The 27,397-nt window shown below is 43.5% G+C and overlaps 1 protein-coding gene across 1 annotated transcript; it reads right to left on the bottom strand.

The window, feature by feature from the left end:
• Nucleotides 1-535: 535 nt before the first annotated feature.
• LOC115787588 (uncharacterized) lies at nt 536-25,732 on the bottom strand. The gene is made up of 10 exons (XM_030740336.1): nt 25,592-25,732; nt 20,000-20,061; nt 19,662-19,682; nt 19,268-19,543; nt 18,700-18,787; nt 17,783-18,009; nt 16,391-16,678; nt 15,126-15,304; nt 8,240-8,332; nt 536-1,403 (listed from the first exon to the last, which is right to left on the bottom strand). Exons 2-10 carry the CDS (start codon nt 20,043-20,045, stop codon nt 960-962), a joined length of 1,662 nt encoding a protein of 553 aa, XP_030596196.1. The 5' UTR covers nt 20,046-20,061; nt 25,592-25,732; the 3' UTR covers nt 536-959.
• Between the last annotated feature and the right edge of the window lie 1,665 nt (nt 25,733-27,397).

The raw sequence follows: 27,397 nt of genomic DNA, 5'->3' as shown, positions 1-27,397 counted from the left end.
AATCATGCAAGTCATTTATCTGCTGGGCGAACAGAACACTGTTCCATCTCTGTCGTCTCTTTTATCAGCGCTCCTCGCTCGACGGTGTCCGTGAATCGGTCCGTCTGCACAGAGACCGAGAATCCAATTACATTTCCGGAGATGTTCCAAAGCCCAGACGTGTTGCACCACAGCAGAGTCTGGGTTTGATTTTCCCTGACAGGGCGTGTGACACCTCCCACGGGTGGATGATACTGATGAGGATAGTTTCTGTGGGTCGTTGTTGCTCTTTGGGCTTCTTTTGTTTATCATTAGTGTGAGTGAGACGAGGTGGACGTTTAGGCAGGTTTCTCTATGATTCCTTCAAATGTGGCAGATTTGACACATCGAATATAAGAGAAAGGAAAACAACCATCCAGCAGTGGGGGGGGGGCTCAGTCTGCTCTAACTCGCTCTGCTCTAAATGCTGAAACCAGCAGTTCTGTGGTGGAGGACATGCTTGTACTGTTAATAACAGAGTGTGCGTGTGTGTGTGTGTGTGTGTGTGTGTGTGTGTGTGTGTGTGTGTGTGTGTGTGTGTGTGTGTGTGTGTGTGTGTGTGTGTGTGTGTGTTAAAATCTTTTGACCCCTTTGATTCGTTTTCATAACAGTGATGAATGTTTCATCCTCGTCACTTCTTTTTTAAGCCTGTGCATGCAGCAGTCTACTCTAATGTCAGATCTGAACTATCAGAGCTACTTTAATGTTTCATTTAAATGCATGCATTTTCCAGATGCTGAGATCTGATACAGTTGGGGGGGGGTGCATATTGCTTTAATTTTGCATTGTGAGTTTTATTTTCTGACATATGGAGCAGGAATATTTGTCTGTGATGATTCAGTGATGAAGGACTCGGTGGTGGTGTGACATGAAAAGTTCCTGCAGGTGTCTGTGGATGTGTTAGGACAGGTGAGCTTAAAAACACAACCTGGCTCTTCCTCTCAGGTGCACGGGGCCGGCTCCTCCTGCTGCTCACCTTCTCTGCTCTCAGCCTCTCCCTCCGTCTTGGCTGCGTCTGACTCGACGGTGCCTCTGGAGGCAGTTCCCGGCGATGCAGCGCCACGCAGGCTGCCATCAGGGGTCGCAGCTACGAGCGAGTGAGGATTAGAGGCGGGGCTGGCGGCAGAGTCGGGGGTTTGGCTGGCGCTGAGGTCACCGTCGGGGACCACGGTGGCCTCCAAGCTGTTGGAGTGCACTCCTTCAGAGATGGCTGGAGGGGAGGCGGCATTCAGCAGGGGCTTGTGAGAGGCGTAGGTCATCGCAGCATCGGTGTCGCTGTCCAGTGGGAGGCCAGAGATCGTAAACTCAACCCCGGAGTCACTCATCTCCAAAAAGTTGTCTGAGTTGAGCGCCTGGTAGCGGCCCGGTTTGGACACTTCGAGGCCCTGAAAAAAAGTAGGAGATGAAAGGCACGCTAAATATACGATTCAGAAGGGTTAGGGCACAAAGATGAAAGGAAAGATAAAGAGAGAAAAGAGGAGAAAGTAGGACCCAGCACGAGATGAAAGAAGAGGAGGTAAAGAAAGAGAAAGTAGAGTAAACAGAAAAACACGATGCAGGGACGGCGAGCTGAGATGAAAAGAAAGAAGAAGGTTCTTAATATAAATAAAAGAAATTAAAAGAGTTGAAGCGAGTAAGAAACAGAGGAGGAGGAGGAGGAGGAAGGTGAAGGAAGGAAGAATAGAAGAAAAGCAAGTGGTTAAAATTTAGGTCAGAGAAAAAATAAAGTGAATAATTTATGTGAATTTCTCCATCTGCATTTATAGATTCACCTACAGCTCTACTTCTATTACACGGACACAAACAAAGTGATAAAAATGGAAATATCTGCATAAAGAAACCAGGACTGTACTGAACGCATAGATTATAATATGCAGGTTATATTATATGCTTCCTCTGTTAGAGAACACATTCATTGTTGTTGGAGCTGCTGCTGTGATTTACAGCAGTGTTGATGTCTGATGTCACACACGTCGATCTGTTAAAAGTAAATCTAAATATAGAAAACTGCAGTTTTATGCTGATGTTTAATTTGTTCCACTGCAGCGAGCTGCATTTTAATCACACCTGGTGCTCAGGTGACACTTTATGATGTCACTGTCTTTAAATCCTTCTTAATCTTTTTTTTTTTTTTTTTTTTAAATTAAAATTTTCAAGTTGACATACATAAATTAACATAACAGTTCAAATTCCCGCCCATCCCTTACCCACACAATCGGCACATCATAAAACTCTCACACAGTCAAGGCAACATGGTCAATACATCACCAGTTGATATACAAGATAGTAAGCAGTGGCGGGTCTGTCACTAACAGTTTTTCATTGAAGGAATTTTAGTACAGGGTCCCATATTTTCTCAAACATATTGACTTTACCTTCATTGTAATATCTCAGTCTTTCCAGATGCAGAGTATTTGCTAGTTCCCCCAACCACAGATCAAATGTGGGCACAAAGTCTATTTTCCAAAATCTCAAAATCAACCTTTTAGCAATCACCGTACCAAACAAAACAGCCATTTTCTCATTTTTAGTGGCTGGTCGCATAGCACTGGAGACCCCAATGATGGCAATAAGTGGTTCTGGGTCCCATTTCTTTCCAAAAGCTGTCGAAAAAAAAAGAAAAATTTTCTCCCAAAATGAGTGGAGCTGAGCACATGACCAGAAGGAGTGTGTCAAGTTACCAATAGCAGCTCGACAACGATTACAAATTGGAGACACGCTAGTAAAGAAAGTGCTCAGCTTCTCCCTTGAATAATGGAGTCTATGTATTGTTTTGAACTGTATGAGATTGTGTCTAACATTGACTGAACAGTCCTGTATACTTTTCAAACCCTCCTCCCACAGTTCATCAGATAGTTGTTGCCCTAACTCATCCTCCCATGCCCTCTTTATCCTGGATGTGTCTACACGTATACTATTAAAGATCTTATAAAAGTGTGACACTGCCCCCCGATTGACAGGATCAAATTTATTTATTTCCTCCAGGGTTTCATGTCTCGTTAGAGTTCCAAAATCCGATACATTTTTCCTAACATAGTCCCGGACCTGCAGATAACGGAAAAAACTTGACGGTGGAAGATTATACTCAGAACATAACTGCGCAAAGGATGCAAAGGTTCCACCAACGTATAGGTCGCCAATCACACCGATGCCCTTCATTCTCCATGTCCGAAAAACGGCGTCACTGAGACCTGGTGCAAAGGAGTGATTTTCACAAATAGGAGTATCAAAGTAAACCTCCGGAGCTTTTATAAAATTTTGTATCCGTTTCCAGATTCTGATAGTATTGTTAATGACAAAACTATTGGTATAGAGTGTTTTATTGACTTTAATGGGACTGTTAAGGAGGGCAGTTAAAGACGAATTACAACAATGCAGACACTCTAATGATAACCAGGTAGGACAGGACACATCGGATGAGGGCGGGCCCTTCCTCCACCACGCCAGGATGGATAAATGGCAAGCCCAGTAGTATTGCTTGAAATCTGGTAAGGAGAACCCACCCTCCATTCCTGGTTTACATAAGTGTTTTTTGGAAATTCTGACTTTTTTATAACCCCAAATAAAGGGAATAATAATAGAATCTAATTGTCTGAAGTAGGATACGTCTATAAAACATGGGATAGATTGAAATAAATGGAGAAATCGTGGTAACACCACCATTCTAATGGCATTGATCCTACCGGCCATTGATAGTGGGAGAGTTTTCCAGAAATCGATGTTCTGCTTGAGTTGTAAAATTTTACTCTGCCAGTTCAGCCGTAAAAGATGTTCTGGATTTTTTGTTACCAACACGCCCAGGTATGTGAAGGAGTCATGAGCTATCTTAAATGATGTGGACCTCAAATATTCTGAATCAGCCTCTGTAGTAAGCGGCATTAGTTCACTTTTGTCCCAATTAATAGAAAAACCAGAGAAACTGCCGAAATTGTTGATCATCGTCAGAAGAGGAGACAGCGATTTCTGTGCGTTAGAGATATATAGAAGTATGTCATCAGCATACAGTGAAATATGATGTTTACAATTAAACATCTCAATGGGGGATATTAAGGGGTTTTGCCTAATGCTGGCGGCCAGAGGTTCAATAATAACTGAAAAGAGAAATGGGGAGAGGGGGCAGCCTTGATGTGTACCACGATGAATAGCAAAGGGACAGGAGATATTCTGATTAGTAATGACAGAAGCAGTCAGGTATGAATAGATTATATCAATCCATTCTGTAAACAAGGGTCCAAAACCAAATTTTTTGAGAGCATACATCATATAGGGCCATTCTACTTGATCAAATGCACGTTGTGCATCTAGCGAAATAACAATGGGTTCATTTGAATGGTTTGAATATAATATATTGAAAAGACGACGCAGATTGAAAAACATTTGCCTACCTGGCATAAAGCCAGTCTGATCCGGATGGATGATTAAACCTATGTGTTTTTTGAGTCTATTGGCTAAAATTTTCCCAAGGATTTTGGTTTCTAGTGGTAATAACGAAATTGGGCGGTAGGATGAAACAATTTCTGGATCTCGGCCAGGTTTAGGAATAAGCGAAATATTAGCCCTGTATAATGTTGGAGGCAATCTTGAAGCTTGCTTAGAGTGGTTTAACATACGCAAAAGTAAAGGCGATAATTTGGGGCTGAATACTTTGAAAAACTCAACAGTGAAGCCGTCAGGACCAGGCGCTTTGTTATTGGGGAGAGTAGAGATAACAGATTCAATTTCTTGCAAAGTTATGTTGGCTTCCAGCGCTTCAACTGAATCTGATGGTAATTTTGGCAAATTCAATTTTTCAAAAAATCTTTCCATACTTTCAATGTCTAATTTTCCCTGTGACTGATAAACATTAGTATAAAAGTCAGCAAAGCAGTCGTTGATTTTATCCGGATCTGTGAGTAAAGTCCCGTCTTCAAGCTTAATACGATGTATGGCTCTAGAGGCCTGAGCTTGTTTAAGCTGACGGGCTAATAGCTTATGGGGTTTATCACCTAACTCAAAGTATCTTTGTTTGACTTGTACCAGTAATTTAGAAACGTTTCTTGACATAATGGAGTTGTATTCATATCGTAGAGCTGTTATTTTATTCAATGTATCTGGACACTGTTTTAATTTATATGAGTTATCTAAGTTGGTCAACAGGGCGTCTATTTTATCCAACCTTATCTTAGACCCTTTATTTTTTGCTGCCTCGAACGAAATTATACATCCCTTATAACCGCCTTCATTGCTTCCCAGAGCATTGAATCATCCACATCCCCCCTGTCATTAGAACTCAGGTATGATTTAATTTCGTTTGAAATATAGGAGCAAAATTCCTTATCTTTTAACAGTGTGTTATTTAAGCGCCAATTCCACCTCCCCTTTTTAAAATCTAATTTAAGGTTCAGCGACACAGGAGCATGATCTGATATGTGAATATTGTGGTATTTACAGCTTGATACTGATGCTAGCATTCTAGAGTCCAACAAGAAGTAATCAATCCTAGAGTAGGACTTATGTACTGCTGAAAAGTATGAATAATCTCTCCCGGTAGGATATAACAGTCTCCAAATGTCGACCATATTGTGGGATTGCAATAAACTTTTGAGGGACTCTCCGCTCTTAGATGAATTAGACTGAGGGCGTTGTCTATCTAAAACTGGGTCCAGGATTAGGTTTAAATCCCCACCAATAATTATATTAGAACCAACCCAATCCGGCACAACATTAAAAAGGTCTTGGAAAAAAATGGGATCATCAAAATTAGGCCCGTATATATTTATAAGTGTCACTGGTATAGAATTCAGTAGCCCACTAACAATCACATATCTTCCCCTTTGATCCGAGATCGTCTGCTTGTGAATGAAAGGTGTGTGTTTTTTAATTAAAATCGCAACCCCTCTAGTTTTTGTGCTGAAATTTGACTGGAATACATGGGAGGCCCATGAGGGACTAAGAACTTTAGCAGCTGTTTTCTTAATATGTGTTTCCTGGAGAAAACAAATATCAGCCTTCAGTGAACGCAGGTGTGCATAAACTTTACCTCTTTTTAGAGGGCTATTTATCCCCCGAACATTCCAGCTAATCAAATTAACCCCGCTCTTACTATGTTTATCTGGATCAGTTGACATTAATTTGTATACATTTTAGTGACTAACTGTTGCATGACTGTGAAGATAATAAGATATTCAGAACACGCCGATGTGCAATAAACAGCCCCCCCAGTAACGTAACTAACCCTACCCACCACCCAACATAACTGAACAGAACCAGGAGCGGTGTCTCCATACCCCCAACCTAAGACTAGAGCTAGCCGTCCTCCCGGTGGAGGACAAGAAGCAAGCCTCTCCATCTCACCAACCATGGTAGCCACTCAACCTTGCACAATTAACGTATCAAGATAGATAAATTACATTTCTCACCCAATAACAGCATCTTAGTTGCTCTTTCTCAACATTTCAAACATAGCAGCAACAGAATAGTCTGGCCACCTGCTTCATTTAGTCCCAGGTTGCCAGTCCTCGATCTCTCGGCTCAGGAATTTATCGGCTTCCACTGGAGTGTCGAACGTAGCAGTGTTGTTGTTCACAGTAATCATGAACTGCGCCGGGTATCGAAATCCATACCGAAACCCCTTGGACCTGCATTGCTCCCTAATAGCTTGGAACGCCTGACGTTTTTTCATTACAGCTGAGGTGAGGTCAGGAAAGATGAACACCGGGCGACCGTTGTATTGCAGAGGACTCTTCTCCCTCGCCAACCGCAGCACCCGCTCCTTCTCTTGAAAGTAATGCAGCCTGACAATGATGGCTCTCGCCTTCCCGTCTTTTGCCTGCGTCAGGCTCCGGTGTGCCCGATCCACTTCAATTGGCCGATCAAAGTTGTCTTCTCCCAACAGTTCGGGCAGCAGTTTACAGACAAAGTCCGTCGGTCTGCCATTCTCGGCTTTCTCTTGTACGCCTACGATACGGATATTCTGCCAGCGAGAGCGCGCCTCCAGATCATCCAGCTTTGCTTGCTGCAGAGAGCATTGAGTAGCTAGACTATCGTGTCTCTTCTCCAGCTCCGAAATCCGTCTTTCCTGTGACACGACTGCAGCCTCGGTTGATGTCACGCGGTCACAAATATCAGAAAGCGCCGCTCTGAGACTGGAAATTGATCCATTGAGCTCCACAAACCTCATGTCGACCGTGCTGCTAAGCTTGCTTATGGCTGCTAGGACGTCCTCATTGGTGGTGGATGGACCTGGAGAACACGCGGGGCTCGTGTTAGCATTAGCCACCTCGAGGCTTGCTAGTTTGGTCCGGTCGTCCAGGGTCTCATCCCCCGAGCTTTTGTCTTTCTTGTTGCTTTTGGGTTTCGTCATCTTGTTCATAGTGTGATGGTGCACCACAAATATGTTAAGCAGAAGTTTAAATATTATTTAGGGTGAAATAATGTGAAGTTAAGTCGGAGCTCCCTCAGAACACGTCTACTCCATGTTGAGACCTAGGCCACGCCCCCTTCTTAATCTTTTTTAATTGATTTACTTTGACGGGAAACTTTATTAAGCTTCAGCTTGTTCTCATAATCAGGATGAAGGCTCCACTCTCAGACCACGCTCTTATTATTGTTTCTGCAGCTGTTATCACAATAATTCTGTAACCTTTGAACCCTAATCCCTGCTGATGGTGCACTTGTTTTTCATAAACAGCATGGACGAGTAGTTGGAGCTGAAGCCAAACGCTCATCTCGTTACCTGGTGACTGAAAGTCCGAGTCAGGACAGGAATTTGTTTACTGCACAAAGATGAACTGGATCATTTTATTGCACTCTCATGGCAGCGGTCTCAAGATGCAGGCTCCACATGTTCCTCTGAGGCAATTACAACCAATAACCACTGCACAGCTGCAAGCTGCACACATCCATCTGCAGCCTGCAGCTGAAGATCACCTCTGACTCCTGAGCAGCTGGAAGCTCCACGATGTTCTCAGCTGGTCACGTCAGACTGATGCAAAGCTGAGGCGAGCTGCAGACGTGGATCACCTCTCTGGACTCATCATTTTAAGTCATTTCAGATTCTTTGATACTATTTTGACACATGATTATGATTATTTAAAACTGTGTATGAATGTTGCAACTGCAGAGCCGAGTCTGCATTTTGATAATAACCTGTGATGTTTTAATGACATGCTTTTAATCATTCCTTTGGTCATTATTTTGAATTCTTGTTGCATGTAAACAGCTTCTAATTTGCAGTGCAGACCTTGATGGTGACCTCGGTCCTCTCTGTGGGTTTGTCACACATGGACTGTGTCAGGGACTCCTCAGTGAACCTGCTGTAAGCCTCACGAACCACCTGCAGACACACACACACAGAAAAACACACAAACATGCAGCAGACCTGAAAATGTGGCCTCACAGCAGCTTTTACATAATGCCAGTCATTAAAAATACACATCACTGCTGGAGACGACACACATACACACACACACACACGCGCACACACACACACACACACACACACACACACACACACACACACACACACACACACACACACACACACACACACACACACACACACACACACACACACACACACACAGGTTACATTTAAGGGCACAGAGATATTAAAGAGGATTGTTAGATTTCCTTGTCCTCATGGCAGGGATGGAGGTTGAGAGGAAACAGCCAATGGGGTTACAGTATTTCATTAATGCCTGTTCCTTCAGCTGCAGGGAGGACAACATGGGGGCCAATAAAAGGCAGATGGACTCAAGGTGCACTCTGGGAAAAAGGACAAGAAAGAGCCAGATGGATGTGCTGAAGGAGAGGCAAAGCAAGAATAAGGTGAATGGGGGTGAGTCGAGGTGTGAATGGAGAGAGAAGGTGAAAAGCTCAACTGAAGGATGTACAGTAGATACCAAATGTGTCCATTACAGTCGGTCTGTTGGAAAGAAGAATCCTGCTAAGGATGCTGTGCAGATGCAAAAGATCCTTAATTATTCAAATGCAAGCTGCAACCATCAGATTCTGTAACCGTCCCTTTAAAATAATGAATCTGAAGAGAAATACTTGATTAAAATTTGGTGGTTTGAAGGTCGTATCCCTGAGTGGGGCCAACATCTTCAGCTCATTTTTTACCTCCCACAGGAACACCTTAAAACCTGCACCCGATCTCTGCCAATGGGAGAGGATGGGAACGCTGCTGGATGCCAGCATGTGATGTGGCAGAGTCCTCCCTCAGTCTCAGTTCACTCTGACTCTGAGAATTCATGAGAACTCTGAAAACGCACTGAAGGATGTTTCTAACCATGGAGGTGAAACCACAGGTGCACGAGTCCAGGTGGTCAGAGCGGGACTTCAGGGAGCTGAAAGTGAAAGTTTCCAAAAACAGCTTTAAAGGCTGCAAACACAATAACACTGTTTAAGGTGGTCAAATTTAATTTTTGGAATAAAGGCAGCTGATATGTTAGCAAGAAGAAGGACAGCAGGAGGACGGCAGACAGTGAAGGATGAAACGAGCACACAGGTGTGCAGGTGACTCAGGTGTGATGGACCTGAATTTCATGTCTGTCTCCTGAAACACCTGTGATGGAGGCACTGCTGCCCTCTCAACCTCGACACACACACACACACACACACACACACACACACACACACACACACACACACACACACACACACACACACAAAACACTCATACAACACCTTAAACACAAATAAAAGGCTTTACACACATATGCAGCATATTACTGTACAAACACACACATCACCACAATAAAACAACCACACAGAGACATTTACAGGGAGGAAGGATGGAAGCTGCTGCTTTAACGTTTATCCCACAATCATCAGTAAAAATGACACAGCACAAACACTAAAATTCATTTCTATTGATTTGTTACAAATAATCAAGTCATTGATCTGTTTTTGTTTTGTTGGTAAAATATTTCTGAAATAATTTGATTAAAAACTTCAAATTTACTTTAATTTTCAAAAAATGTCAAAATATGAGAAGAGCCGAACACGAGACTGCAGGCACAAATAACAAGAAACTGATATTTATATTCAGCAGCTCGTTTAATAAGAGGGAAACCCAAAGATCAGGGAGAGGCTGAGACCACCAGGGCAGGACTATAAATACACCGTGACGACTAGCCAGGCAGAAACAAGATAAACATTGAAGAAAGGTAGCATTGAAACTTTAAAAGTAAAAAACTCTGAACTAAACAAATGAGTTAAAGACAAAAAGCAAAAACACAAGAATCAAAAACATGAAACAAAGAAATCAAACACGAGTCTGAAACTAAAACACAGCAGCAAACCTGTTTTTAAAGGAACTCATATTCAGCATCAGTGAGTTCTAATAATGTAACTGTGACTGGAGTCAAATTAAAACAGGAACCATGATCAGCAGCTCTGGTACAAAGGGTACCTTAAAATGCTCTTATTTTGAAAGGACTGCAATAGTATTAGTACAGTATTTTCAGCAGTGCTTCCTGTCTGACTGACTGACTCTGTGTTTGGGCCCAGTTGCTGATGGGTTTCTAATTAACACTTTAGGAAGTGATGTCCCTCTGTGTCACCTGTACCTGTATCACCTTTGATGTGTAACATCAGAAATGATTTCCATGCTGTGACCGCGGCCCCTGAACTGTTTCCTGTTTCTGAGGAGGAACACCTGTTTTGGAAGAATGAAGCTGATTGGACAGGACGGTGGGAATTACAGCCTGCCTCATATTTGATGGGCTTGTGAGGAATAACTTTACTGGTTTTTACCTAAATTAAGACTTTAAATAATTTGATGTGGAATAAGTTTTGAGGGAAATCTGGAAGAATTATTTGTGCTGATGTTGGGAGTATGAGGCAGGTGCTGATAATAAACGATAATTTAATGCACCGTGTGAAGCAGTGGAAAGTAGAGGTCTGAGGCAACATCTGGTTCAGAATATTATTCCTGTGTTAACACAGAGGAGGTGTTGGCCTCCAGGCCCGAGCTCATGAAAATGAACACGACTACAATAAGACAGGGAATCACAGTCGGGCTTAAACTGACGGTTTGTGTGAAGTATGGAATAAAGTCCTGACCTGACTCTCCCTCATTTCTGTCTTTGCTTTAAAGGAGGAAAACGTTTGGCTTTTGACTGTTACTGTATATGTGACGTGGACAGTACCAGGCAAAAGTTTGGCATCTATCAATGCTGCAAAACCTCCTCTGACGTTGGGGTGGCTGTAGCTCAGGAGTACAGCAGGTTGGTGGTTCGATTCCTGGCTGCTCCAGTCTGCATGCCAAAGTATCCTTGGAACCCCAAGAAGAACCCCAGGTTTCCCTCTGATGCAAACGTCACAGTGTGAACATGAATGTTAGAAAGCATTTAGCTGCAGAAGGACGTGCTGGAGTGAACGGGGAAATGCTCACATGTTCTATAAGCGCTCTGAGAGCTCAGCAGGAAAGTATAAGAATAAGTCCATTTACCATGCTGTTGCTGCATCACTGCCTGCTGTTTCATCCACCTGCAGTCCCTCCACCTCCATTTACTCATAAACGTGTATTTATATAATTTATATTTCATATATGTATCGTCTCTGTAGGGACGGCTGGAGCCGCCCTGAGACCCCGACTGAGACGAGCAATTAAAAATAATGCTGAGTTTTATTAGGAAAAAGTGTTACTGCCTATTTAATATTTTATAATGAAAAACAAAAGTTAAAGCCAAATTATAACATCTGTTTGTTATGAAAATAAAAACCTTGTTGTGAATAATGTGGAAGAATAATGACAGCCTCATTTATTATGACTGCATCATTAAAGAGTAAATGTAAAAGCAGCAAATTAATGGAGGCTGTCTCACATCATGTCACAGTTATTACTCTGCATCAGCAAGATCACAACACTGAATACACACACACACACACACAGCACATATACCCACACTGCATATTTATCTTGGGATTCACACCACACTATAAACACCACTGAAGAAGAAGGGACGTGTGCGCGCAGCTGAGTTTATTTTAGCAGTGAAATCTGAGCAGTTATCATAACCTCCATGTTTATGAGTAACTGCAGTTTAATCAGCGGGGGGGGGGGGTTCCCGCTGAAGCTGCACCAATACTGAGGAGCTTAAAACCATCTCAACAGGTCATTCAATCACAGATCCCTCCACGTTTGCAGACGCTCCCTAAAATAATGATCCCAGTTTTTCCCATGAAAAACATTCATTGGCCTCGCATTCATCCAGGGTATGTAAATGTTCTCCACGTCCACATTTTAATACTTTCTACAGGGTGGTTCCTGTGCACCACTGAAGGTTTATTTAAAATAATTAGGCCTCAAACTTCCTCATCACATTGAAAGTGATCTGCTGGACCAGGACTGGCTCCATCAGAAATCCTGCTTAAACACTTTAAACTGAAAACACATCCTGAGTGCAGAGGAACTTTAAAATGAAGCTGTTTCCTTTATTCTAATCTCAGGAACATTATCTAAGGAGCGTGGGGGTTAATCGTGGATTAAACGACTTGTTAAAATGTTTGTTTCTGGTGTCTGCAGCTCGACCTGGATCACAGCTGTGTCTAAAGTCCTGGATGATGATTCTGAAACTGAGCCATCCAATCAGAAGAAGCTAAAACATCTGAAGTGCCTTCATTAAACAGTAAAGTTCAGCTTTTTATGTAAATCCCACAAAAACAGTAAATACAGAGAAACTGAAGCTTCTCTTTAAGAACCCTGAAAGCAGGTCAGTGAGCAGGATTTACTCAGAGCACATAATAAACTTGTATGTGAATTAGAAAGAGCTCAGTCACACGAGCGAGCAGGATCACAGACACAGTTTGTTCCAAGTCGTGGAGCCAGATCTCCTCATTCATCAACTTTAGTCAAATTAGGTCTTCGATCAACCTCGGCTTCATCAGGACTGATGGCAGTTTCTTCAGGATTTATCGAGCGAGCCGGTGCTCAATATCTTTAATGGCTTCATGGGATCTCAAACATACAAACACATCTTTCTGAAACTGTCACCAGTCGTCTGGTCTCAGTTGATCAAAGAGCCCATTTGGCCCAGAAACAGCAGACGAGAGCGACACCGACAGGAAGAAGGACTCGATTCTCTCACCGGGACGAGGCGACGCCCAAGGCTCCTTAAAGTCAGAGGGAGGAAATGCAGCGCACGTCAGCCGAGGACTCACACTCACACACACACACACACACACACGCACACACACGCACACACACACCTGCCTCTTTCCTCATTCATACTTTCAACTGAATACTGATGAAGCAGCATAAAAACATCATTTGAACCGTCTGAATGTTTGTAAACACGTAGAGGAGATGAGCCTGTGTGCAGGCAGCACAATGATGATGGAAATGAAGTCATATTTTATGTATTTTTACTGTCACTGTCAGTAAAACCTTTAATCTGATGATTAGATTAGATTAGATTAGATTAGATTAGATTAGATTAGATTAGATTAGATTAGATTAGATTAGATTAGATTAGATTAGAGCATCATGTGGAAACCCTCACCTGACTGAATCACAGGTAACACAAACACACCAAGTGTGAAGAATTAGAATAAAACATTTAGAAAAACACTGAAACATGAAGCAGCTCCATAAATATTATGGATGAGAATGAAACCTGAAGCATGAACTGTGAATGTATCTGAGACACCAATAATCAGAGTCAGTAATGTGACATGTTGTTATTGTAACGCTGTCCTCTGATTGGGTCTGCAGAGCTGCTTCACACTGAGGGATCATCTGAAATGCTGCAGCAGCTTTTTAATCACAGCATCATTGAGCGGCTGCTGGGCATCAGAGGGTTAACAGCTATTTAATGACTTCATCTCAGGTCTGAGTTCAAACTCTGTTTATGAGACAGGCTGATTTATTCTGACGTATTCAGTGTGTCAGCACTTTTCTATTAAATGATGATAAAATTGATGTAAACACATCCCTCCATCAATCTGCTGCTCGTATTAAACCTCCGCCCACCAATCCTGATGTTTAGGTGCTTCTATAGGAGAGCCGTCTGTTTGTAATGGGCTTTTAATGGGAATCCATAAATTGAGCTGGTTAACAAACCGCCTGCTGGGTTAACTGTCAGCTCTTCTAAATCATCAGGTCCATCAGTGAATGGGTAACGAGCAGGTGAACACGAGGAGTTTAAACAGTCACGTGTTCGTGTCTCTGTGGCTCAGCATCGCTCACAGGCAGAAACAGTAACAAACACAGACGCTCTAAAAGCTCCTTAATTGGATTAAATTAGTATAAATGATCGAGTGTTTTACCTGCTGCTCAACGATTTCTGCTCTAATCCAGGAACAGGGACTCACAGTTTACCTAAATTCATTCAAATTAAATAATCATGAGTTTCCTACATGCTGCAGATTAAAAATACCAGGAGCATAAAACACAAATAAAACTGTGTGCGTGTGCACAGCAGAATATAACGTATTTATAATTTATAACACATTTATATATTTATAACGTATTTATAACACTGAGTGTTTGCATTGTCCTCTTTTATCATTCTCAGTCATCGTGAAATGTTTCCACGTGCACAAACCTCAGTTTCACTCCTGACTTTAAATAAATTCATCATCAGCAGATAAAACAGCTGTTAGTGGCGGAAACCTGAGTTTGTGGGCCTCAGCTGTGACGTTCAGAGCAGAGGACCCCGGCACAGGTTGGTTTGTTAGCAGTTACCAAGAAAAGCTGCAGCTATTTATAGTACCCACAGTTATTAATATATCATTTATACATGGAGCTGTGTTTGCATCCTTTTAGGACTCTAACCTGTGTTTGCAGTTTACTCTAAATGAAAATTATAACATGTTATTACAGAGGTTTTAGTTACTAATCATAGAGCTTCACTTACTGCTTCTTTATTTTACCATGACTGATGTGAGATGGTGGAAAACACTGAAACCAAATATGTTTGTTTGATGGAGATGAGTGAAGAAAAAAAATTCATCCTCAGCCTCGCTGATGGGTGTGAACACATTAACGGGTTGAGCCCTGGAGGGGAGGATGCTGAGCACCTTCACTGCCCCAGCAGGAGCAGAGTGGTCCTCTCCCTACAGTCCCATCACAGCCTTACTCATAGCCACGGTGATGAGGAGAGAGCGGTGGGCGTTACCTGTCTGAAAGCCTCGCCGTCTCTCTTCCCAGCCTGCTGAGCGATGAGCATCAGCTTCTTGTTCTTCTCGTTCCTCTTGTGGACTCTGTAGAGACAAGACAGCAGGCACACCAGCAGCATGACGGCCACCAGGCCCAGCAGGGAGAGGATGGCCAGAGTCAGGGAAGTCATCTTATAGGCTGAGAGGGACAGAAGAAGGCGGGAGAGAGGGAACAATGAGCCAACAGGAGCGATGCTTCAGACCAGATACCAGCATTCATCTCTGCCTCCTTTAAACCTCACGTTCTCCATCATTTAAGTCTGTTATCACATGTACTGCATCATCATCCATACAAAACTGAGCACTGATAAGAAATCAATAAACATTATGAAAAAAAAACACGACTGCAGTGTAACAATAACGTCGAGCTCTGCCTCCTCAGAGAGATTTAAGAGTCTCCTCTCATCCACTTCATTTATTAAAGGTATAAATATTGCTAAATAAATGGGGTGTGTTACAATAAAATGCCACTAATTTATTTATTATTGATTGGTTACTGTTCTTCCAATTCTCCTTGTTTTATGCTTCACATAAAAATAGAAATACATGTAGGGCACAGAGGAGCATGAATGTCAGCAGCCTGCAGAGTTCATCCTTCAGCATCTTATTTATTTACATTTATGACTGTCATAGGCTGCTCTATTAAACCAGCAGACTCACGAAGCAGCTCAGACTGTCGAAGCTGAGCAGCCTCTGGGCCTGAGCTTCAGTTAAATCACTGCAGCACTGCTGCAAAAACTGCATTCTTTCTAGTCACCAGCAGGGGGCGACTCCTCTGGCAGTCATGCTGAATAAAAGTCTATGAGGAGATTATCCTGCTGTTCTCTTCAGCTCTGACCTCAGTAAAGACTTTCCTCATGAGGTTTTGGTCTAAAATGACGGCTTCAAGTCTTATTAATACAACATGAGCTTCACTTTGTAATTTATGGCTCCATCTGCTGCAAAAACAGGGATGATTTCAGGCAGCATTTATCAGTCGGCTGTAACTCTGTAGGGTCAGGGTCAGGGTCAGGGTCAGGGTTAGGAGTAGATGCTCTCTCATTGTTTCTGGCTTCAGTGCTTACAGCTCATGTTGGATGACATGCAAACATCATGCTAGCAGCTCTCTGTGTCTGTTTACATTTGCTCCATTTAAAAAAAAGATGCTAATTAGTTAATTATGCTTGCCAGCCAACAGCAATGCAAGAACCCAGCAGAATATGTTTAAGTGTGCTTCTCCTCTTACGTGTTACATCTATGTAGACAGTAGCCACAGGAAACCCAGCCAGGTCCGTCACTTTGAAGGCCCCCGAGTCCGACACCTGGACCTTCTTCATGATGAGCTCTGAGCCCTCCACGTTCACCCGGCCCTCCAGCAGCGGGTCCATCGGCGTCACCAGCGCCCCCTGGTACACGATGACTCGGTCCTGATTGTCTGATTTGGGCTTGTAGACGATGCTGACGCTGGAGTGGGGCAGGTAGAGTTTCATCCTGAGGTTCTCTCCATGGGAGAGCTTCTTAAAGTCCTGGTGATCTGCGGCAGAGACATAAACAATAAAGCAACAAAGTAACAAAGAAACAAAGTAATAAAGTAACAAAGTGTCCTCATGAAGACACATTTCAAAGGTGCCTTTGAGTTAAACCTGTTGGAATCCTCATTCATCTAAATGCAGATCATATAAAACTAATGATCTCATTACAGCATAAAACATGTTTTATACTTTAACACATTTAACTTGTAATTATCTGGAAATATATAATATTATATAATCTATATAAGGACCCCGGGTGTCCTCAACACCCACAGTACAGCAAAATAATTTGATATAAACAGAAAGTTGGTAAAAATGATCATATATATATACATAAATATATAAACTGACTGCATGAAAGAAGGCAAATGTTGGTATTCAGCTCAGAGCCTCACAGAGGCTCTCGTGTTGTTTTAATTTCAGTCATATTTATTTATCAGTCATATTTCTGCTCCGTGACCCTCATTAAAGTAAACCAAACAGCCTGGATCCCTGTAGGTGGCTCAAACCTGACTTTAATAAAGACCTGTGACCTTTCTGAGGTTAAAGGTTTTAGGACACTAAACAAGAGCATTTGGGGAAAATCTTGGGAAACATCAAAAGCACAGTAATCAGTAATCAGCACAGTAATTAATTTAAAACTATATCAGCTTATATTAATAACCTGACACCTATTTAACCTACTGCTCTGCTGCTGCTGTGGATGAACAATGAACAGAGGATTTGTTGCTCTTTATTTCTGCTGCAGTTCAGATTTATTAACTCCAGCTTCAATAAAACCACCGACTCTTTTCTGTCTGCTGATTAAAATATTTCAAATATTTGATGGAGTTTTTTACATCACTGTATTCAGACTCAGGTATTTATTCCACCTCACATTATTTTCTTGATTAAATTAGATTTTTTTTAGGCACATTATGAAGCAGCAGCTTGTGGAGTTTAACACTCACATTAACTCACAGCAGTGGTTCTCAAACTGTGGGGCAGACCCCAGTAGGGGGCTCAGAGTCACTGCAGGTGAACAGGCGATAAAAACACATGAAATGTACTGAATCAGGTTATTTTAGGGAACAAAGCAGGTCCATCACGCTCAGATCTTCGCTCACCTCTGACGTTCAGACAGTTCCTGATCCTCACTTTGCCCTCGCCGTCCTTTACGGTGAAGCTGCCTTCATCCGTCATCCTGACCGAGTGCAGCACCACCAGCTTCTCCAACACCCTGAGGCGATTCACGTATTCTTCTCCCACCACCTTCAGCTGGTTGTACAGCACCACGGGCGGAGGATCGGTCGTGTGCTGCATCTCTGACTGATTAACCTGAGGCGGAGAGGGCCTGAAAATGAGAAAAACCATCAGTTAGACTAATAAAGATGACAAAGCAGCAGAGGCAGAGTAAACTGTGCTCGCAGTCAGTGAAAACACCAGAAAACAGATGCTACACAGTCTGTTCATGATTCTGCTTATTCATTTATTTTATGGTTTATTAAAGACACAAAAGATGTGATGCAGAAAAAGCTGAAACAGGAAGTCAGGTCTGACATGGTCCTGTGTTAGTGCCCAGTGCTCTGAGGTTTCTGACCTTTGACTTCTGTAGGGGTGTCATGGCTGTTATGGGTTCTTGGTTGGGGTCATGTTATATCCCTCAGTATTCCTCCCTCCTTTGTCGAGTCTCGGTGTTGGCATGTTTGTGTGTTTGTTACGTCAGGTCACTTCCTGTTTTATTTTGTAATTCTGTTCACCTGGTCACCTCTCCTCTCGTTTTCCTGCTGTTTCCTGTCTGTGTGTTTGGATTCATGTTGGAAACTGCTTTGCTCTAACTGTCCCACCTGTTTCTCACTGTGTGATCCTTCCTCTGCATTTACAGCCCTTTGTCACACCCTCCTGTTCTTTATGTTAGACTTTTGCTTTTGCCTACAAAGTCCAGCCTGCACCTTGGCCCTCCCACCCTGTGACCCTGGGCTTGGTTAGCTCTTTGTGATAAACAGGATTCCAGTTTTCATTGTTTTCACTCTGCTGGCCGTACCTGAACTCCAGGCTGATGGGTCCTTTGATGCTCATCAGGTGGATGGTGTAGGTTTCTCCATATTTTACCATTTGCTCCAAAGCGCAGTCTGACCATCAACACAGAAGGAGAAAGGTCAAAGGTGAGGACTTCATGTTATTCAAACCTGTCTTTGCTTCCAAAGTCCTGCTACACACTCCACGTGTTTACTCTCCTACAGCTCAGTGTACAAAAGTGTATTTAAAGTGTATTTATAATACTTGTTATTTTAATTTACACACTGAAATTAGGCACATAAAAAAAAAAGATGGTTCAAAATATTTTCCAGTCATCAAATCTGGGTCTGATATTCTAATATAGAGTTGTGTGTGTTCTTTATTGGCTCCCTGCACTCGTGTGTGTGTGTGTGTTCTCTGTGGCACACAGCATTAGAAACAAGCCTGATGGAGGGTTTTCATTCTTCCATCGCGGTTCTGATGAATCTGACTTTCATCCACAGAAACTTGTGTGCAGCGTTTTCCCTCATTTATGACACAAACACAACTTCAGACACACAACTTCAGAGCACCACAGGAGCAGAGGGGCTCACCCCTGACGCTGAGGATGAAGTGCCTGACTGTGTCGGGGTTGTTGGTGTTGTTGATGATGTACGTGCCCTCATTCTGCTCCTGTACGTCCTCCAGCACCAGGTACCCCGAGGTGTTGGAGTAGGAGATGTTGTGGTTCACCACTCGACCCGCTTTCATCAGCGGCACCGGAAAGGACTGATTGGTCGCAGGTATGAAGATGACCTCGCTGCTGTTCCCAGGTGGGACCTCGATGTGGATGTCCTCGCCAAAGAAGGCGATCCTCTGTTCCTTTTTTACTGGTCACAGCAATCGAGATGTTTTTATTATATTAATAAAACATTCAGATTACTGCATCTTTGTCATGCATGTAATATTTGAGTATTCTCAGTCATGCATTAAAATCCAAGTTTTTACCTTTCACAGATGCTGACACAACTGTGGGGAAAAAAAACTAATTTATTTTAAAGTGCGTCTTTTTTTGGTCTGATTTACACAAAGACTTTTAAATGAGAGAAAAACAGAAACATTTGAAATGTAAATCCTCCCATAATGACAGCTAACAATAGACCGCATGCAGAAACAAAGAGCCAGCTTCTTCATCACAGCAGAAATGAAAGGAATTAAGTGGAAACTGTGTTTTAGCTCCTTTGCTGAGGCTCTCGCTGTATCCACGCTAATCACTGAGCTAAAACTGTTTCAAATATTCATCTATCTAAAGTCCCTCCCCAGTGACTGATTATGTTCCTGCTTACCTGTGAAGAACAGGGCGCTCAGCACTGCAGTGCTGATTACTTTCATCTCGAACACTTGATCTCTGCACAAAAGAAAAAGCCACAGAAAAACAGAGCAAATTAAAAAGATTTTTATGGCAGGATCCTGAATCCACAGACTTTCAGAAGAAGCATCTGCCATAATTTTATTTGACAAGATATATTTGTTAGCCTCGTGTTTAATTTAAAAACACCTCGGGAAGGTGGGAGCACGCCATCTTCAATTTCTCTCCTCAAACTGAGGAGAGCCACCCTCACCCAAAATCTCGTAAAGAGCTTTGGGCGAATTAGCTCGTTAACTAAGAGGAGACTGCTGCCAATGCTCCACAGCAGGAAAATCTATAGTGCTGCTGCAAAGACAAATATATTATTAAGCCACGTTTCATAGATAAAGACAAAGACATGATGCTGTGAGCTGAACAGCAGCTCTTCATGCCCCCCCGTGGAGATAATCAGCTTTCCATTCACGACACAGGACCACAAACTGCAACAGAGAAAGAGGAGAGGGAAAAAAAAACGATGAAGAGTGAAGGAAGACAAAGTAGGAGAAGTTTAAATACAGCAGAGCCTCTGCTTTGGGATGATGAGCTGGATGAGAGCCAGCTGGCACGAGGAGGCTGACCTGCTGCAGGCTGAGCAGCAGCATCGTTACTCAGGTGGGATTGTTACATGAAGAGATATTAGGAGACATAATGAAACAGGAGGACCGGAAAGTTTAACATATACACTCAGCAGCCACGTTGTTAGGTACACCTGTTCAGCTGCTCGTTAGCACAAATTTCAGGCATGCAGACGACCTGCTGAAGTTCAAACCGAGCATCAGAACGAAGAAGAAGTGTAACAGTGGGATCGGGTCAGAATCTGGTGTGAACAGCATGAAAGTGTGGATCCATCTATCAGTTCAACAGTTCAGCCTGATGGTGATGATGATGTGATGGTGTGGAGGATATTTGTTTGACATAATTTAAGCTTTTAGTACCAGTTGAGTATCATTTAAAGCTCACAGCCCAGCTGTGTGGATGCCGTGTCCGTCCTTTATGACTGCAGTGCAGCATCTTCTGATGGCTCAGAGCTCAGATCATCTCAGACTGGTTAACAGTCAGTTCAGTCAAACGACCTCCACAGTCACCAGATCTCAGTCCAACAGAGGGCCTCTGGGATGTGGTGGAGCAGGAGGTCCACTTCATGGATGTGCAGCCAGCAGGTCTGCAGCAGCTGTGTTATCATAACAACATGGACCAAAATCACCTTATTCTAGTCTAATGCATTATTATTATTATTGAATCTATGGAGGCAGCTCTGAAGGTAAAAGTCACCAACAAGGTGTGCCTAATGAAGTGGGCACTGAGTTTATATGCAGGTCTTTGTTGAATCTCTATAAACAGATTCTGCACATGAACATGTAGAGGGTGAGATTAGTGCAGTGGTTCTCAAATCCAGGCCTCGTGGCCCAGTGTCCTGCAGGTTTTAGATGTGTCTCTACTTCAACACACCTGAGTCAAATATAGAAGTCATTAGCAGGAGAACCTTGACTGCATATTGAGGAGGTAATTCAGCCATTTGATTCAGGTGTGTTGGATCAGGGACACATCTAAAACCTGCAGAACACTGGCCCTCGAGGCCTGGATTTGAGAACCACTGGATTAATGGAAGCTCTCTGGTTTCAGTTTGTAGTTCAAGCACTAACAAGCATCTGAGCAGCTTCTGCTGTTGTAATTGAATAAATGTGAGATATCAGAGACAGACCGATGCATTAAAGGAAACGTTAGTGCTCATTTCCAGCACCTCATATCAATTTTCTCAGTCTGAAACCAGCCAACCTTCTTTTACACCAGCTTTCTTCTGATTGGCTGCCCTTTGCAAACAAAAGATTTGAACAGCAGGTAGGTGGGGGCTTCTAAAGCTGAATACCTGAGGAGACCATATTACATGCCTGCTGTGTGGACTCATCTATGAAGACACTATGATGCACCAGCTGCACATGCACTATTCAGGCTAGCTTCCAATATAACAGGCATCATAGCTGTGTGTGTCTGTGTCACACACACTGGTATACAAGCTGTGGGTGTAAAATCAAAGTCCTGCATTCACCTACAGTACAAAGTACAGATCACCTGCAATCAGGCTGCCAGTCATCAATCCACATGCTTCCATCCTCAGGATTATTGCTGACACAGCCAACATCAAAGTCCTGTTCAGCAAAATAAAACATACAAATAGGAGGGGCTCAGTGCTTTTAATTTGAAACTTCCTGAACCTGAACAGCAAACAGAGGAATTCCTGCTGAGAATTCCGTCTCTGCTCAGATCAAAGCAGCTCTTCCTGCTGATTCCAGAGTCCAGCCTGCAAAAGTTACTAAATTAAAGCAGGTTTCATTAGGATGTGTTCACTTTCCTGTTTGTATCCAGTTCAGGATGCATCTTCACTGAAAGAGAACAATAACGTGCCAGTGCCTTCGTGCCAGCTCCTTCTGCTGAGGGATTAGAGTGCCCTTCTGCACGTCAACACACATGAAGACATTTAAGCATTAACGTGGGAAGAGAATCTCTTCCCGAGGCTCTGAGTCCTTTGCAGAAACACAGTAGTCATGGTATATTTGCTAATCGCTCCCCTTTAAATCATCTCACTGTGATGTTCTACAGCAGCATTAGTTTACTGCATGTGTGAGTGCTCCTGCTGGGCTGCAGCAAAGACATAAATCACAGGTTTGATTGAGAGGAAGTACACGTCTGACGAGGAAATGACAGGCTGCAGCTGACTACATAAACGTACACATCCACTTTAAAAACATGAAATATGTATTCAGTGAAGTGCAGAGGGAGTAGTGGCTGTAACAGCTGAATGCTGCACAGGCCGAGGAAGAAAAAGGCCAGTTCCAACATGAGAAGTGTGAACCAAATGAAACTCAGACCCGAGGCTGATTTAATCCTGATGCGGGTACGAGGAGGCATTTTCCAGTTTCTGCTTTTCTGAACATCGTATGGCTGCATCAGAGGGGAGGACACAGATCATCGTCCTCTGGCTGAGACTCTCAGGTACATTTATAGGGCTGATTCTAAATGGGGTCGTAGCTCTCATGTCTCCTATTATAACTGAAAGGATCAATCAAACTGTACGAGGCACAGCCTTTACTGAAGTGTGTGAGACACATCCAGCAGCCCCCCCCCTGCGGTGAGAAGCTCTGAGGGTACATCTCTCTGGCTGATCTCATGAGTCTGACATCAATCGTGACTGACGGATTTAAGCCTTTTCCACCTCATCGCTGCTCTCCCACACGAGACAGGAGGGCAGCAGCATCACGCCTTCATCCTCCTCCTGTTTCAGTCTCTGTGCTCTCATCTTCCAGCTTCACCCTGATTCTGGTTTCCTGTGTCTCTATCTTATCTTCTCCTCAAACACTTTCCCTCTTTATCTTCTGTGTTCTCTCATTAATTATCCTTCTGATTCCTTTAAAGCTCCATCTGACTCATAAACTGTGGTGGGAGTGCCCTAATGTCAAATATCTTCTTCCTGCACTGAGTTATCACTCTAAGCTTCTCATTACCAGCAGGGGAGGGCGGGGCCGGGGGCACCTCAACCCTCCAAAATGATGTCACACTAATGCAACCACAGGTGGAAATGTCCTCAATGCATCAGCTTAAATACAGGTATGTAATTATGCCCAGGCCCCGCCTTCACCTGCCAGCCAGCTCACACTGCACCAGAACCCAGTGCCACCAAATTAGTCCAGACAATATCACAGACACACAGACAGCATCACAGTGTGTCTTTTGTCCTGTCTCTCTCCCCTCAGCAGATGACCCCCCCTCCCTGAGCCTGGTTCTGCTGGAGGTTTCTTCCTGTTAAAGGGAGTTTTCCCTTCCCACTGTCACCAAGTGCTCATTGTTGGGTCTTTACAATATAAAGGAGACTATTTGAGGTGACTGGTGATTTGGTGGTATATAAATAAAAATTAATCACAGACAGCATAAAAGATAATGGGAGCTTCTGCATGAGAGCCTTAGACCTAAATTCTCTGTAATGGCCAGCAGGGGGCACCTCATCTAGACTTGCAGTTGTGTAGAAGTGTGTAAAAGCTACCTTTCTCTACGACCTCAGTTAACATTTTCCTCATGACCTCATAACCTGGTTTCAGTTCATACTGAAATGATCTGTAAATAAATTATTCTGTTATTATCAGAGGGAGAAAGGGGGAATATCGAGCATGTCTGCAGTGTCTCAGTCAGAGAGCCCCTCACTCCACTTTAAAGACAGCAGCAGTGAAAATGTTTAACTTGAGGCTTCGTGGTGGCTACATGCATCTTTTATACTGCCTACATGTTCGTGCGGGCAGGAGGCCCATTTTAATCAACCAATTTTAAAGTGGTATTTTTTCTAATAGCATTTTCTGATTTCCATCTGCTACAGCCGAGTGCTGTTTGGTTCTGGTCTTGGTTCTGCACTACCTCACAATCCTGACAGTGTCCTGATGTTCCACGTGCTAATCCAAAGTCCAGTTCCTCATTTTAGCATTTAAATAGTCAGACTGAATGTTCTCAGCAGAGGAACTTCAAACCCAAGAGTGGCTCCTCTCTCTGCACCTCCACCCATTCCCCCTTTACTCCCCCTTATGCAGCCCATAGTGCCAGGAGCAGCTGGTGGTGCAGCCAAGGGTGTGTCACACCCTCACCCGGCATGAATGGGGCCTGTCCCAGTGTGTAGGTGTCCAGATAAAAGATGGGGGTAATAAACATGAATGGAGATGCTTTCTGTCTCTGCGGGTTCATTAATTCATATACAGTGTGTCAGATGGACGACAGTGAGCCATCATTTTAAAGTAGAGACTGACCAAATACTTTAGCGTAACTTTGAGACTAAACAAAAGGCTTATTAGGGATATTTTTCAGAAATCAGAAGTATAAATCGGTGGTTTATGTAGTCACCATAAAGTATCCATCTCCTGAGCCGCACTCATTCAATAAAATGTAAATGACTTTTCTCTGTGACCAATACTTGAGTCCTGCAGGGAGACGCTGTGGACCACAGAGCGTTGCGTAACCGTTTCTGCCAGAAAACACCCCATTTCAGAGGGTATATCCCGAGCACAGCGCACAATGCACCACAGCCCGGGCAGCATGCATGACAACATGTGCTACAGCATGTATGCGTTAGACCACTGGGTGATCCGATGGTCAGCATCAGTGTAAATAATCTGCTTTTGAAACGTGAGTGAATTTATAGAATGAAGCCAAAATTAGAGACGGAGGGAGGAGGCCACCGTGCGCCCCCATCCCCTCCAAACTAACGCAGCGCTTCCATTTCTGCCGGAATGCTGCGAAATTAGCAATTTTCCCGGGAAATTCAGAAAGTTTGCTCCTTCTGTGGCTCTAATTGCTTTATTATAGCGGGAAGGGGATGCCATCACCGCCGCCGCCGCTGCTGCTTCCACGCCCTACATCACCGGTGTGGGACCGCTCACCACAGCCAAACAGTCCAAACAGCGAAGAAAAACTGCAGAATTTAACCCACTGCCTCCCTGACTGAGGGGAAAGACCAATATATAACATGAAATTATTAAAGGATGAGGGTAATTACCTTTGTCAAGCCTCGGATCCGAAAATCCCCGGACAGGGAGGGGCGCAGGAGCGGCAGGAATATTTTCCTCTTTATTTCATCAATCTGGTCCACCCCCGTCACCCCCAACCCAACAACAAGAGACTTCCGTGGGGCCGAATCGGGAGTGGGCTGAACACTTTCGGTTGATGTCGGGTTTGTGGACCATGAGAGTTCGGCTTTGCTCGGAAAGCTTCGGTAAAAAGCGTCGATTCTGGCTCGGAGCCACAGGAAGTCGCTCTGCAGTTTAACCTCAGGCGACCGTCACACATACAGCCCGGAGCTCACCCACACGCTGCTACACGTTTTTATTTTTATCACAGTTCATTAGATTAAACAGATTTGTTGTCTCATTTATTTAGTTTTATCGTGTTTTTATTTTATTTTATTTCAAAGGGGAAATTGTTGTATTATATTCACTCTTTTACAGAATAAAAATTGTTCGTTTTATTTCTTTATTTATTTATTACTGACACACTCGATCGCATTTCATTTCTGTCAGGCCTTTAAAATAATTTACCTTACTGAGGTGGGGTTTTTTTCATCGTCTAATTTACTGAGCTATTCTATTTTATTTATTTCTGTTGAGTTTTTATTGTAGTTGCTTTAATGGGGGGGTGGATCAATAAAATTGATCTTATCTTACAATGGATGCAAAAAGTGGATTGACTGAGCCGTTTTTTATACCACTGACTCAACAAGAAAAGCGTGTTGGGTGTGAATTAGTGAGGTGTTCAGTCTTCTCGCTGTGGAGCTGCTGGTCTGTGGTCTCAGTGTCTCGGTGGTCTCAGTGATCTCAGCTTCCTGTCCTCTCTGTTGCTGCTGTCCAAGGTGCTGATTTATCTCAGCTCCCGTGTCTGCGTTCAGGTGCGGGGTCTCTCTGCGCTGTTGATCTGCCTGTTTGTGGAGTCTCAACATCATCATACAGAAATTAGACATCTTGGTTTGACGTGAGTTCCTGCTGAAGATCCTTATTCATCACTGGGGGGTGGGGGGGTGTCTGTCGTAAATATGCTCTGCAGCAGCACAGTGTCCCCGAACATGCATGTTATAATGAAATCATCAGCCAAAAGAGCTGAGAGCACTGCAGCAGATGGTACCCCCCCGCAGAGTGAAAGAGATCACTCCTCCCCCATCACTGAGTCAGAGTGTGTGTGTCTGTGTGTGTGTAACCAACTGAATTGGATTGAACTGAACTTGTGGTAGCACTGCTCAGGCTGAAATCATTGTATTCGGTTTCTCTGCTCACCTGGAGCCTCCTGGAACACCTGCCTGACCCACTCTCACCCACTCCTGTTGGATTCCAGTTCTCCAGTGTTGTCACCACATCCCGAGGAAAGGAGGATAGAGAGGGGAGGGACATGACGCTGTTACAGGACAGCCACGTCTCCTAATCACAGACAGTATCAAAGATAAAGGGAGCGTCTGCATGAGAGCCTTAGACCTGAATTCTGAATTCTCTCTAATGGCCAGCAGGGGGCACCTCATCTAAACTTGCAGTTGTGTAGAAGCCTTTGTAAAAATAGCCCTCTGCTACTTTTCTCTGTGACCTCAGTTAACATTTTCCTCATGACCTGGTTTCAGTTCATACTGAAGGTTTGTCCCTCTCTATCAAATGGTTTCCTACCCCCCCTCACAGTTCCTGTTTTATACAGTCACACCAGTCCGAGTTGTTGCTGTTTGTTTACCCCCCTCCCCGGCCTCTGGTCACAGCGGTCCTCTGTACCTGTAAAGAAACTCACTCACCTGTGTTCATTTAAACTGCTGGACTGGGGTACTGCTGGTACC

The sequence above is a fragment of the Archocentrus centrarchus genome, chromosome 11 (assembly GCF_007364275.1).
Source record: "Archocentrus centrarchus isolate MPI-CPG fArcCen1 chromosome 11, fArcCen1, whole genome shotgun sequence".
NCBI classification, from domain to species: domain Eukaryota; kingdom Metazoa; phylum Chordata; class Actinopteri; order Cichliformes; family Cichlidae; genus Archocentrus; species Archocentrus centrarchus.
The sequence above is the reverse complement of the archived record's forward strand: the minus strand, read 5'-3'. Positions and strand labels throughout refer to the sequence as shown.

What these genes read in the sequence shown, in the direction of transcription:
- LOC115787588 (XM_030740336.1), bottom strand. Translation starts at nt 20,045, where the DNA reads ATGAAAGTAATCAGCACTGCAGTGCTGAGCGCCCTGTTCTTCACAG. An exon ending in GAGCGCCCTGTTCTTCACAG is followed by an intron (nt 19,683 to 19,999) that starts GTAAGCAGGAAC and finishes TTTTCCCCACAG; the next exon opens with TTGTGTCAGCATCTGTGAAA. An exon ending in CCCATCAGCCTGGAGTTCAG is followed by an intron (nt 18,010 to 18,699) that starts GTACGGCCAGCA and finishes TCTCATTTTCAG; the next exon opens with GCCCTCTCCGCCTCAGGTTA.